Source organism: Patiria miniata, unplaced genomic scaffold, assembly GCF_015706575.1.
Source record: "Patiria miniata isolate m_02_andy unplaced genomic scaffold, ASM1570657v1 HiC_scaffold_7, whole genome shotgun sequence".
Lineage (NCBI taxonomy): Eukaryota > Metazoa > Echinodermata > Asteroidea > Valvatida > Asterinidae > Patiria > Patiria miniata.
This window is the reverse complement of record NW_024037074.1, coordinates 44,278,342-44,290,532: the sequence shown is the minus strand read 5'-3', so window position 1 is coordinate 44,290,532 and position 12,191 is coordinate 44,278,342. Positions and strand designations below refer to the sequence as shown.

Sequence of the window (12,191 nt, the reverse complement as noted above, 5' to 3'; positions counted from 1 at the left end):
AATGTGTGTATATGTACATGTACAGTGTTATCGTTGGTGATTCGTCGTCCCCGAGCGTGCTCAGAAGCTGGTTACCGTGGTAATCGTAAAGGAATGTATGCACCACCACTTGACAATATTCCATATACCAGTAGGCGGCACCAATCCATTGATGAAGGTTTGAATCGCGACATTTTCAATATCAACGCCAAAAAAGGCGTTCAATTTAATCTAGTGCAAGTTAACCATAATTTGCCATTAAATTATATTCCTTTTGCTGATTAATTATTTTGATTCAACTTATTAATTTTGCAGTTCATTCTTTTATAACAAAATAAATGTACAGTATATTACCACAGAGCTACAGCTCTATGATATTACATTGTAGCAAAATGATTCGTGGAATTGCAAGTTAACCAACCCTTTTTGTTGTTATAATGCTCTGACATTCATTTGAAGTACAGTGTAACTGCATTTTTTTCAGTGGGGATTGGTTAATTTTCCAAAAACCCAGGGTTTTGTTGTTAGAACTACATGTACCGGTACATGTACAGGGTACCATTACGTGTACACTGAAACTTAACCCTAACCCCAACGGGTTTTCTTTAGGCACCCTGCCAAATGCAACAAAATGCAACTTGGCTGATATAAGAACCATGTTAAATGCAACAACATGCAACTTGGCTGATATAAGGACCATGCCAAATGCAACAAAATGCAACTTGGCTGATATACAGTAAGAACCATGCCAAATGCAACAAATTGCAAAGTTCAGTGCATTCTGTTGTATTGCCTTGGAAGTTGGACCTACCGTTATGGGCAGTTACCCTGCTGGGAGCATGGGGACATGAGTTGACTGCTAAATGCCACAGTATGCAACAATGTGTTGCTTTCTGTTGTTAAGATACCGGTAGTACTGGGTTAGTGTTATTGGATTGGATGTTGGAAAGAACAGCTCAGACACTGTTAGTCTACCCATACGTGGGGGGCTGAAGTTTGGAGGAAAATAGGAAACAGAAATTGCAAGGGAATTAGGAGTTAATGACAGCCATGATACCAGGAAATACTTTTCTTTTTATAATCTGCATATTATACATCATGATGGAAATTTAAATACCTTTATTGAAAAGATGCCACAGCAGATTACTTGTACTGGTACCAGTACCAGTACATTTTTTTCCGGCACATAATAACTTGTGCCAATATGCTTAGCCCCCGGTATGTGCTTAATATCTGACACGTGTGTTTGTTTGTACCGGTATTTTATGCGTGTGTTTTGTTGTGTATTAAACATGTTGTGATTAGTTTCCACGCAAACTAAAATAACGGTCACACCAACAGGCATTTCAAGCATTTCATACATTCTTTATTTCCTTTATATACATAAGATTAAGCTTTTAATTTCTTAACATTACATTTTAAATACCAGTACAAATCACCCCGCTCATGATGTTTGCCAAGTGTACTTCAGGAAAATAAGTTCAATTTATCAGGCCTTATTGAAATTGATATTGTCGTTGTTTTTAGTAATTGTCTTTAATTGGAATGTCTGGTGCAACATTTCACTAACCTTAACCATGGCTGGTAATGAATCCTGAATTAATTAGCTTTCTCACAATGAATATAATTCATGTAACTTCAGTTACTTTCTTGACTTTTTCTTTACCATCATTACATTTGTTATTTTTATTATCATTATCCTCATCATTGTTGTCATCATCATCATGTCACCATGTACCGGTAACCATTTTTATTGTCATTGTCTTTATCTAATAGTCATAATCAGTATTATCATTAATGTTGTCTTCTTCATCATCATATTTGTGATATTTTTATCCTCTTTATTTTTGTTGTCTGACTTCATCATCACTGTCAACATCGACATCCTCATCAACCATGAGCAAGTTCAGTCAAGGGCCATTGGTTAACTAATACATGTATTATTGAATTATCTTGTGCTAGCACAGTAGAGTACCGAAGTGAATACATCACGCGCACAAAATTTGTGTAAAAGACATTATAGCATGTGATTCAAGCCGTGAACCAACATGCGCGCGTATTCCATTTGTTTGTACTACACTTCTGGTTCTAAATGATGTCACACTTTGGTACTCTAAAAGTTTGATGAATTCCGAGTACACTTCAGTCAGATGTCATCATGGAACCTCATGGGCTTGGGTCTGTGCTGTACATGACTAATACAACCATCCTGAACTGAAGTTGTCTTGATGGATGTTTGTCAAGCTGTGATCAACTAGGATCTTGACCAAACTTGCTCATTATCACCATGATCATACTTAAGATGTTCATATCAAGTCAAATATTTTTATTCCACAACAATTGTCTTTGTCCCTGCATAGGTACCAGGCAGCGCCTTGTAAGGAGGACATCTTACTTACGTGCTACCTTGAGTGATGACGATGAAGAAGGAACTAAAGATGCATCATCGGTAGCCGATACCACGAGCATATCATCTATGTCTGCTCATGGAGGCGAGGGCAGTAGTCCGGTTGTATTGTAAGTAGTTGATACCATCACAACCTCAAAGTGCCACCATTTGTAAGAATAGTCAAACACTGAGGAATCAAAGGTTAAGACACATTACAGGCCATAAACAAGAATCAGGCTGATAAACCTTTTTTTTTTTTTAACAGACGAAGGAATGCCACACCAAGACGCAACCCTAGCATCAACAAACTAAAGCATATGTTTGGGGAGGGAACACCAATCATTACAGAGGCCATGCACAAGCCATCAGCAGGTAGCAGCAATCAAGGAACAGGTGCACAGGGTGGTGAGGATCCTGAGATTACTAAGGAGGGGCCAGCTAATATCAAGGTGGAACAGAAAGAGTGGAAGGTATGGAGACATAGAATGGGAGTTTGTGACATTGTAGAATGGTTCTGTTGTAGGGTTGTGCATTTGGAACGGTTACTATCATCAACAATGGGGCACCCGGCCGAGTACCTGAATGCTGATGTTAAAAACTGTTTCCAGAATATGTGATCAGGTACCCGTAACCAACTTCGGTTACATTGGGTTTCTTTGAGGGGTACTCGAGTACCCATGTTTTTTTGTCAATTGGGTACCCGTAATTCGTAAATTAAGAATCCACACTTGCGAGTGTATTTTTCGACTTAAACCATTGCGTCAAATGAAGTATTGGCATTAACAGTGAGTGGAGATGAAAAGACTTGGGAAAAATGTTGCAACCTGACGCCACTTCCGCGATTGTGTACAAAGTCTATGGAGAGTCAAGAGAAGAAAAAAACCAATTGGAAATATTTCTCAGTCCCAGATTCATGTCTTATCATCATTTTTGCAATGAATGACCTTCATTGAGATGATATATGAAGAAAAAAGTGGTGTCGGGTTGCAACATTTTTCCCGGCTTCTTCCGTCGACATATGGATAGTTCAGACGATGATTTCTTTCTGACTCGAAGTAGGTTTTGCAGTGACGGCTGAGAATCTGACAGTAAAGATGCATTGGTAATTTCGGAAGGAAAAGTTTCACGCATACGGTCCTGTTAATGCTCATGGAGAACAATTGTCTGACATGTTCAAAGTGTGGATTCGTAATTCCGAATCCACACTTTACTAAAGATTCTTCGTTCCATATCCACACTTGGTGACCAGCGTAACAGATTCGTAGTTCCGAATCCACACTTTTAACAATAGTGTGACATCATAGCAATGGTTTAAATGTACAGAACAAATGATGTAGTGCCGAAATAAACCATTGCTATCTAAACATGCATAAATTCCTTGTGTACACATATAATGGAAACTGGTTCTTACATCGTTTGTAAATGTTCGTCTGATCCCATGCTTGTTGCTTTGACAGCGTGCCAGTGATCGTTCCTGGAAGCCAGTCTGGATGTTGCTCAAGACTAAGACTATGTATCTCTTGAAGGAGAGACGGGATACCAGCGCTGGTCCCTCCACCTCCTCAGATGATCACCCAATCAGCATCAAAGCCTCCATGGTGGACATTGCCTATGACTACACTAAGAAGAAGAATGTATTCCGCTTGAGCACCAGTACAGGGTCTGAGTACCTGATACAGGTAAGGTCCAGGTTTTTTTACTGACTCTGTACATCTGTGGATGGAGCAATGTAGCCTGGCTGTGAAGGCATGGGAAGGGCAGTTATCTGTTATAGTTCCACATTCCCTGTTTATTAATTTGCAACAGATAGGCAAGGTTAATCATTGTGACTATAATGGTGCTTTTTTTTCATATATTTTCATATTTTTTTCACAGGTTAGCGACACCAAAACAATGCTTGCATGGATCACAGCCATCCAAGCCAACCTGACGCCTGGTGGCGATGTAAGTATGCAATTACGGTATAACCAAGATTGACGGCAGAAAAAATCCTGTTACCAGTGTTTCATTCATAGGTGTTTATTATGGTCACGTTTAAAGAGGGTGGTCATTTACTGCATATTTCTAATGGAGGTGTTGCGTTTTCTTCTGGCAAAACCTCATTTTAAATCACCAAATTGTAACCCTTGCTTCGCAGGACATCGTGAGTGCCGACATCATCATGCGCAAGACACAGCATCATGATTCTGGCTCAGGCAGCCAGTCGACTTCCAAGAACGTCCTGTCTCCACCCAACAGCCGTAAGAAAGGCAGTCGCAGCCCCTCACCAGCCCTGCAGCCACCTCAGCCAGCTAAGAAGCAATCTACGGGCCTGGCAGGAAAGATGAAACATAAGATGAAGAAGAAAGGGGGCGGGGCTAGTGCCACGGTGTGGGGGCAGCCAACAGCAGAGGAGTTGAAGAGTTTGACTTTTGGCGTGCTACTTGAGAAATGTACACCGTCAGATACTAACGAGGTACTACACCTTAGCTCCATTCTTGTGGTGAAAACAGTCAAAGTCTAATGTCTGTTTATTACTTTATTTCAAAACTGCATCCTTTAATGGGAACAATTCAAATACTGATGTAAGTTAAGGCCAAGTTGGCACAACTTTCTGTCGTGTAACCAATCTTATGCGTGTTTTTTCTCATGAGAACTATGGCACCCCATTTTGTGTGCATTCAATTATGCAGTTTAAACTTTTTTGTTTTCCAAGTATTCTATTCATTGTAATATGTTTACATCTTTGCTCCCCTCCTCCAATTCCCACAGTTTGTTCCTATGTTTCTTGACATCTGCTGTAACATCATTGAGGACCTTGGTCTGGACACCGTTGGTATCTACAGGGTACCAGGCAACACGGCTGGTGTGTCCTACCTACAGGAAGACCTGAAGGCTGGGCCTGAGGAAGCCAACTTTGGAGACAGTGTCAGTGTCTTGTACTCCTCTGTTTTTTTTGTTTTTTTGTTTTTTTTTCTTTAAAAGATTTATAACATCGATGAAGGGCAAAACCCTTGCATTGAAATTAACTCATTAGAACATGTACTACATTGGATATCATTGTATTATTCCCTGATGGACCCAAAAAATCATGAAGTGCTCAGGCAGTTTGGAGTGATACAGGGAGGGCCATTTGGGGCAGTACAGTGAGTAACAGGCAGGGCTATTTGGGGCAGTACAGTGAGTAACAGGCAGGGCCATTTGGGGCAGTACAGGGAGTAACAGGCGAGGGTGGTTTGGGGCAGTACAGGGAGTAACAGGCGAGGGTGGTTTGGGGCAGTACAGGGAGTAACAGGCAGGGCCATTTGGGGCAGTACAGTGAGTAACAGGCAGGGCCATCTGGAGCAGTACAGGGAGTAACAGGCAGGGCCATTTGGGGCAGTACAGGGAGTAACAGGCAGGGCCATCTGGAGCAGTACAGGGAGTAACAGGCAGGGCCATTTGGGGCAGTACAGGGAGTAACAGGCGAGGGTGGTTTGGGGCAGTACAGGGAGTAACAGGCAGGTCTGTTTGGGGCAGTACAGGGAGTAAAAGGCGAGGCGGTTTTGGGCAGTACAGGAATTTATGGGTTATAATCAAATTATTTATTTGTTTTCACAGCGATGGCATGATGTCAACGTGGTTAGCAGTCTTCTTAAGATGTTCTGCCGCAAGCTACCTAATCCCTTGGTTCCCAGGGATCAGTACAAGGACTTTATTGCAGCCAATCGTAGCAAGGATCCAGCTGAGAGGATGTGGGCCTTAAGACGTCAGATCCATAACCTACCAGACCATCACTATGAGACATTCAAATGCCTGGCCAGTCATCTACGTCTGGTGTCTCAGAACTCAGATATCAACAAAATGGAGGTGACTTAATTTTGTTTAAAGAATTTGTCACACATTTCCATTGCATTAGGGGGGGGGGTTCAATGTGAAATTGAAGGGAGAATTGATAAATCATCCAATCATTAATCATTGCATCACACAATTGGAATAAATATATCACCCGGAAAAATCTCACCATATCATTTATTGCTGACTGCTTGAAGGAGTAATTATCAAGAATCAAGTTTGTCTGTCGATACGTCATCTGTCAGTGAGTCCAGAACAAAGAATGGTTCTACAGTTTTTATCAATCCCTTTTTTTACTTCTGAGATTGGAACAGTGTTCCTTTTTTTTTCACCGTGCATTCTTTCATCACTTTCTAAATTGTCTCTCTTATTAACCTTTATCTGAAAGGTTCGTAATCTGGCCATCGTCTTTGGGCCGACTCTAATCCGTTCAGGCGACAACAGCATGGTAACCATGGTGACAGACATGTCGGATCAGTGCTGTATCATTGAGAGTATCATCCAGCATTGTGAATGGTTCTTTAGTGATGATGTGGAGAGCCAGCAAGCTGTACCCAGTGATGCAATCCCCGAGGCTGAGTTGATGTCATCAGATGCTAGCGAGCTGCTCTCCAAGGCACGCAAAGATGATCAGTCTGGTCAGTAAAATCAAGTTTACTTGTTCGTCAAATTCACAATGTTTATTTATCTTCAAAATATAACTATAGAAGAAAGACTGGGATTACCTTTAAAATATGCATTAAAACTTAGCGAGCTATAAAACTTGCAATACACTGAATCATATACATTTGATGAAGCACAGAACATTTTATTTTAGCAAAAACAGGTTTACTAGACCAAATATGATATCGCATTTAACTGGTTGTTGGATGGTTTTTGTTCAGCATGCTAAGCCATATTCAGCATGCTAAGCCATATTCAGCATGCTCAGCAGTTTTATTCAATTAGCCTCTGCTCCCATCCAATGTTGTTTCACTTCAGTGAAATACACTAGCTGTTACACTGAAAGGATTAAATTGTCATTGGAGGTTACATTTGTTCATTAATTTTGTTCTTGCACACAGGTGAGTCGGGAAGCGATTCGTCCAAAGGCAAAGACATCAACGCCATGGAACTCATGTCATCAGTCATCTCAGCTGCAAACCGCAAACTCAAGGGTCGTTCTGCCAAGAAATCCCTGCCCAGTCCTGAAGAGAGTGATGGGACGGAGTATGGATTCCCTAGCAAGGGTGCAGAGACCGAAGTCAAAGTACGCGCCATTAGGAACCAGACTACAGACAAGGCAGGAGATGATGAGGAACTGTCGAACCTTGGGGGAGCCCAACAGCGGAGTGCAGTGAAGGTGACGTTGAGGAGAGACTCGCAGAGCTCCGTGGAGACCAACCTGGAAACCGGGACAAACGTGTATGATTCAGAGAGACTTGCCAACGCACCAACGTATGCGGCTGCACGCCAGCAGCTTCATCCACCCAGAGGATTCTATAATCAGTTTGGTTCCCGTGGACGATCACTGTCTGGATCTTCGGACACCAGCAACAAGGCATCCACATCAGTCCAAGGAGCTGTTGCAAGACCTCTTAAGCCTCAAGGAGGTGGTAGGAAGGCAGTCCTGACATCAGATAGAGACTGGAAATCAGAATTTGCTAGGGAAAGGGAACGGATTGAGAGAGAACATCAGAAAGCTGTCCGTGACTATGAGAAGGAGGAGGCTACCAATGTAGAAGAGTTATACCGCCCAAGGGATTATCTGCGTGAGATATCGGCTGTGTCCAACAAAATCGCTGACTTTACATCACAAGGACATCGAGAGGACAAACCAGGCAGTAGTGATAGGCGGCCAGGTCGATCTGTTGACACAGACTCTATGATGTCAGGTTTTTCTACGGCATCTTCTAATAACAACAATACGCTGCATACTGCACGATCAGACCCGGTGTTCAACACCAGACTGGAGATCAGGGAGTCTGCATCAGAGAGTGAGAGTGATTTTGTTCAGGCTATGAAGGCCACGTTTGATGAACGCTTGCAGCAGGTGGTGCATCAAGAAAGTGAAGATGATAGATTATCAGAAAAAAGTGCTGCGTCCTCAAAAACTGCATACAATGATCGGCGACCAAAAGATGGGGTGTATGTAGCGACGCCGTACCAAAGGCCTGAAGACAAAGACGCTTATCGAGTCCGGACTGGTAGTGGAACATACATGAGAAATCTGAAACAAATACCCAACAGAACACCAACAGGGGGCGCTTCAAGCAGCGCTCAGCCTGTCTCCTTAACGTCGCGTTTCAACGAACTGTCCATCGCACCTCAGAATGAGGAGCCAGTGAAACAATCCTTCTCTACCCCCACCTCAACAACATCTTCACCAACCCGAGGGGTTAGGACACCTCGTAAGACAAGTCGCTTTGAGGTAACACTTACTCTTGAGAAGAAAGGTCGTACACCGAGCGAGAACGTGCCAGCAAATAGGACCCCATCGTCAGAACCTCCCCCAGCAGTAAAGACTAATTCAGCACAGGAGTCAACGCCCAAGAGGAAGACCAGTGTAGGTAAACAGCGCCCTCATGCAGCAGCAGCAAAAGACACTATGTCAATCAAAGAACAGCATCGTGAGAACCGACGGAGAAGGCATACAGTAGGTGGTGGCAGGGATGCACCAGAATACAGGAAAATTATGGAGTATAATCTGAACAAGGCGAACGAGCCACCTCGCAAAATTAGTGCATTTGACAGACTCAAACCCTTCGGAAAACCTTCCAAGGATTCCCAACCACAGAATATGAAATCTTGGATGGACAGTGAGCGTGTCCGGACAAACAGTAGCCCTAATCTTCTTGCCTCGGTCGCCATGTCTGCATCTTCGTCAAATGCCCCTCTGGCCAAACCAAAAAGCTCAACAAATTTAGATGGTGCAAAGTTGAGCCTTCCCACCCGAAAAGATGGCCATCCTCAGAAATTCAGCTACGTCTAAAAAAAAAAAGCAAACACACTGTTGAGACTTTTCACTTCCGTGCACAGTGTGGGTAAAAATGTTGATTGTAAAACCTTTGTTTTGTTTGGTGCACATGTATTTCTTAACAATGCTTTCTTATCGTTTCTTCAGAATCATTGTTGTTCCCAGTTACAGCTTTGTGTTTTTGTGTATCATCTTTGTAGATAATGGCATGCAGGAATGCAAACACATGATATCAATTCTGTTACGAAAAATGGTTTGAGGAGCATGTAAATAGTCAAAAAGAAATTTATACTCGTAAACCAAGTAATATTGGAAAGTATTTTATCTGTAACATAAATACAAGTAGGAGCATGTACAGTGTGTATATAGACATTAAGTGTATTTTGCTTTAGCACACACAAAACATTGAGAGATGTGTTACACTATTCAGATTATTACGATTTTTGACTAGCATACTATGACCCATGAGGGCACAATTTATGCAATTATGCTGTTAACAATTTGGTATTGAAAGCTTAGCCAAAGTAGCTGTTGATCATTATTGGTGGTCTTGTATTGCATGAATGCAAGTGAGGCAGTGAACAAATGGACATTCTCTGCATGTTTTTTTAAAAAATTATTTGTAGAGCACATGTTTGAGGTATAATTTTCTACTACATTTGCATTTAGGTCCAGTATGTGATGGCATAAACCAGTTTTAACAAAGTGAATGATAAGTTTTATCTATGTGTTCATGTGTACATGTACTGGTGCATGTAATATTCCCCCAGTATACTACGTCACCTTGACATACAAAGTTTCATGAAATAATAACCTTGACACGTTTAAATTAAAACAATTTGTATAACATGATGTGTATGTCTGCCTATCGCCCATCACCAACCTACATGGCATTTGTTTTATCAAGGAACCCTCCTGCATCCTCTCAAGAACTGTGCAGTATTCAAACCTCTTTTTTATAGCTCCATGGTAAAAGCAGTATTTGTTCATGGGATATTAAGCTCCATTAGATAATCTTTATCCAGAAGTATTCCCTGTCAACTCCAAATTATCTTGTTCACTCTACCAATGCTATTACAAACATGTGAATAATTAGATTTGTCAAGTGGACCAAAATGGAAATGCTTGGGCTGAATAAACCAAGTCAGACTCATATTTAAAATAAAACACCTCAAGACCTAGCAGGACAAGTGATGTATATGTGGTGCAAACATTAGTGTAACCTTGGATGAAGCTTTTTTAACCCCAAAACTCGAAAAAATAATTCATTTTTTCCATTTACCCATTTGAGAACGTAGACTGCAGAAAATGGCAGCTGGTTTTGCACTTTTCTTTATTGTTCGTCTAAGGCCAACCATTGAAGAAAAGATCAAATATTCTTATCATTTTGTAAACAACTGAGTGGCTGTCGAGCAGCCAATAAGTGCTTTCGGTTTCGACTTCAAATGGAACAAACTGAAACATGGAAAACTTTAAAACTCCAAAAGCTTTAGACGAACAATGCTGTTATCTTTTCAGTAATACCAATAATGATACATGAAGTTTGCTGCAGTCAGTAATTTGAATATATTCAGAGACTTCACCAGGTAATTATGAAGAAATATAAAACCAAAAGAAAATCATGTATTTGTTGAAAGTGGTGCAGAATCTGAAATAAGATAATCATGCTAAGAAGGAATCGGTTTTGTTTTGTTATTTTACACCTTGTAAATTCATACATTGTATTTTAATTGAACAACAGTTATCATATTTAATGCAATGAAAGATGGTATTAAGATTTGCTATGAAATTAACGCATTGATCATAAAAGCAGCACACACAAGTAGCAATTTCAAGTTTTCCCATTGTAATATTTCGATTCGTAAAGTGATGCAACATTGATGTAAACATGTTTTTATTTCTTTTTTATTTGTTTTTTATTTGTTTTAAATTTGTTTTAATAAATTATCTTAGAAACTTAGTTTTATGTCTCCTTCAGAACAAAACAAAAACAAAAAGAACTATAAATTTAGGGGACAAACAGAAGTGGTGAGATTCTCGTTCTTAAACGTGAGTGTATAGAGAACTGTGCTGTCAAATTGCTTTGAAGTTTAATATATATGGATTTGTATGAGAAAAAACCCAATATAGTTGAATAAACCAATACAGGAACAAAGTTTTTATGTTTTGTTTACCATGAGAAATTAACAGTGTCATACTCATTTTCATTTAGTATCCATGACAAAAACTGTATGTTAATTAGCAGGTTGAACCCCCCCCCATTAACCCCATCACCCCTCCCCAATTCTCAATACAATATAAAATAATATTTCAATTCAATTATTTTATTTCACCACAATTAAAAAAATACTTTAAAACCGAAATGCATTTTTCCAATGTGCACAAAAACAGTGAAAAGAATATTTAAAACAAGAATTTACATTAGACATAAATATAGGTCAAAAATATATAGAAATATAAAACACAAATAAGCTTTTTATTTTGGAATAAAAGATAAATTTAAAAACAAAAAGGTATTGGATCTATCATAAAGCTTCTCATTGTATAAAATTACAAGCAGCTTTCCGATATACATGTATTAATTAAATTATTTTAAAAGTATTAATCTGATAATATCAACATGCAAACGGTATTTATCTGATAAGACATGTATTTTACTTGTAGATGAATTTAAAAAAAAAGTGAAACGGTTTGTGTGAGTGGGGAGTGCACAACATCTTCCTGTGCGGAGGAATGGAGAGGATAAATTTGGTCCTGAGTTATATATAGTCTGTACACTTTACATGAGAACGTTTTTAAAAATATATTTCTAATTTTACTACGAGAGAATGCTCCGTGTTCAGACCACTCCAAAATGTGCTGAGCACGTACAGAGCTGGGAGACGTACAGAGGAGACAAAACGAACCACTAACTGTCTTTTTTTGGGGGGGGGGGGTGCCGTTGCTCCCCAAACCCCCCAAATCGGCTGGCCCGCCGCGCGTTCCTTCCTCCATGGTCTGATCGACACATGGTCTGAGCAGTCTGACATTCGTTTCGCAACTTTCCCATATCGC

General features: G+C 40.3%; 1 protein-coding gene across 3 annotated transcripts in view; it reads left to right on the top strand.

The window, feature by feature from the left end:
* Window positions 1-11,320, top strand: part of LOC119745280 (rho GTPase-activating protein 21-like) — a 35,569-nt gene extending 24,249 nt beyond the window's left edge. For 2 of the 3 annotated variants that reach the window (XM_038221522.1, XM_038221524.1), the window contains 10 exons: window positions 26-157; window positions 2,340-2,496; window positions 2,634-2,838; window positions 3,826-4,047; window positions 4,244-4,312; window positions 4,506-4,823; window positions 5,120-5,275; window positions 5,948-6,196; window positions 6,570-6,819; window positions 7,246-11,320. In XM_038221522.1, coding sequence (XP_038077450.1) covers window positions 26-157; window positions 2,340-2,496; window positions 2,634-2,838; window positions 3,826-4,047; window positions 4,244-4,312; window positions 4,506-4,823; window positions 5,120-5,275; window positions 5,948-6,196; window positions 6,570-6,819; window positions 7,246-9,152 — 3,665 coding nt within the window. In that variant the 3' untranslated portion in view covers window positions 9,153-11,320. The remainder of the gene's footprint in view (window positions 1-25; window positions 158-2,339; window positions 2,497-2,633; window positions 2,839-3,825; window positions 4,048-4,243; window positions 4,313-4,505; window positions 4,824-5,119; window positions 5,276-5,947; window positions 6,197-6,569; window positions 6,820-7,245) is intronic. The other variant, XM_038221523.1, reaches the window with a different exon arrangement.
* Window positions 11,321-12,191: the final 871 nt, after the last annotated feature.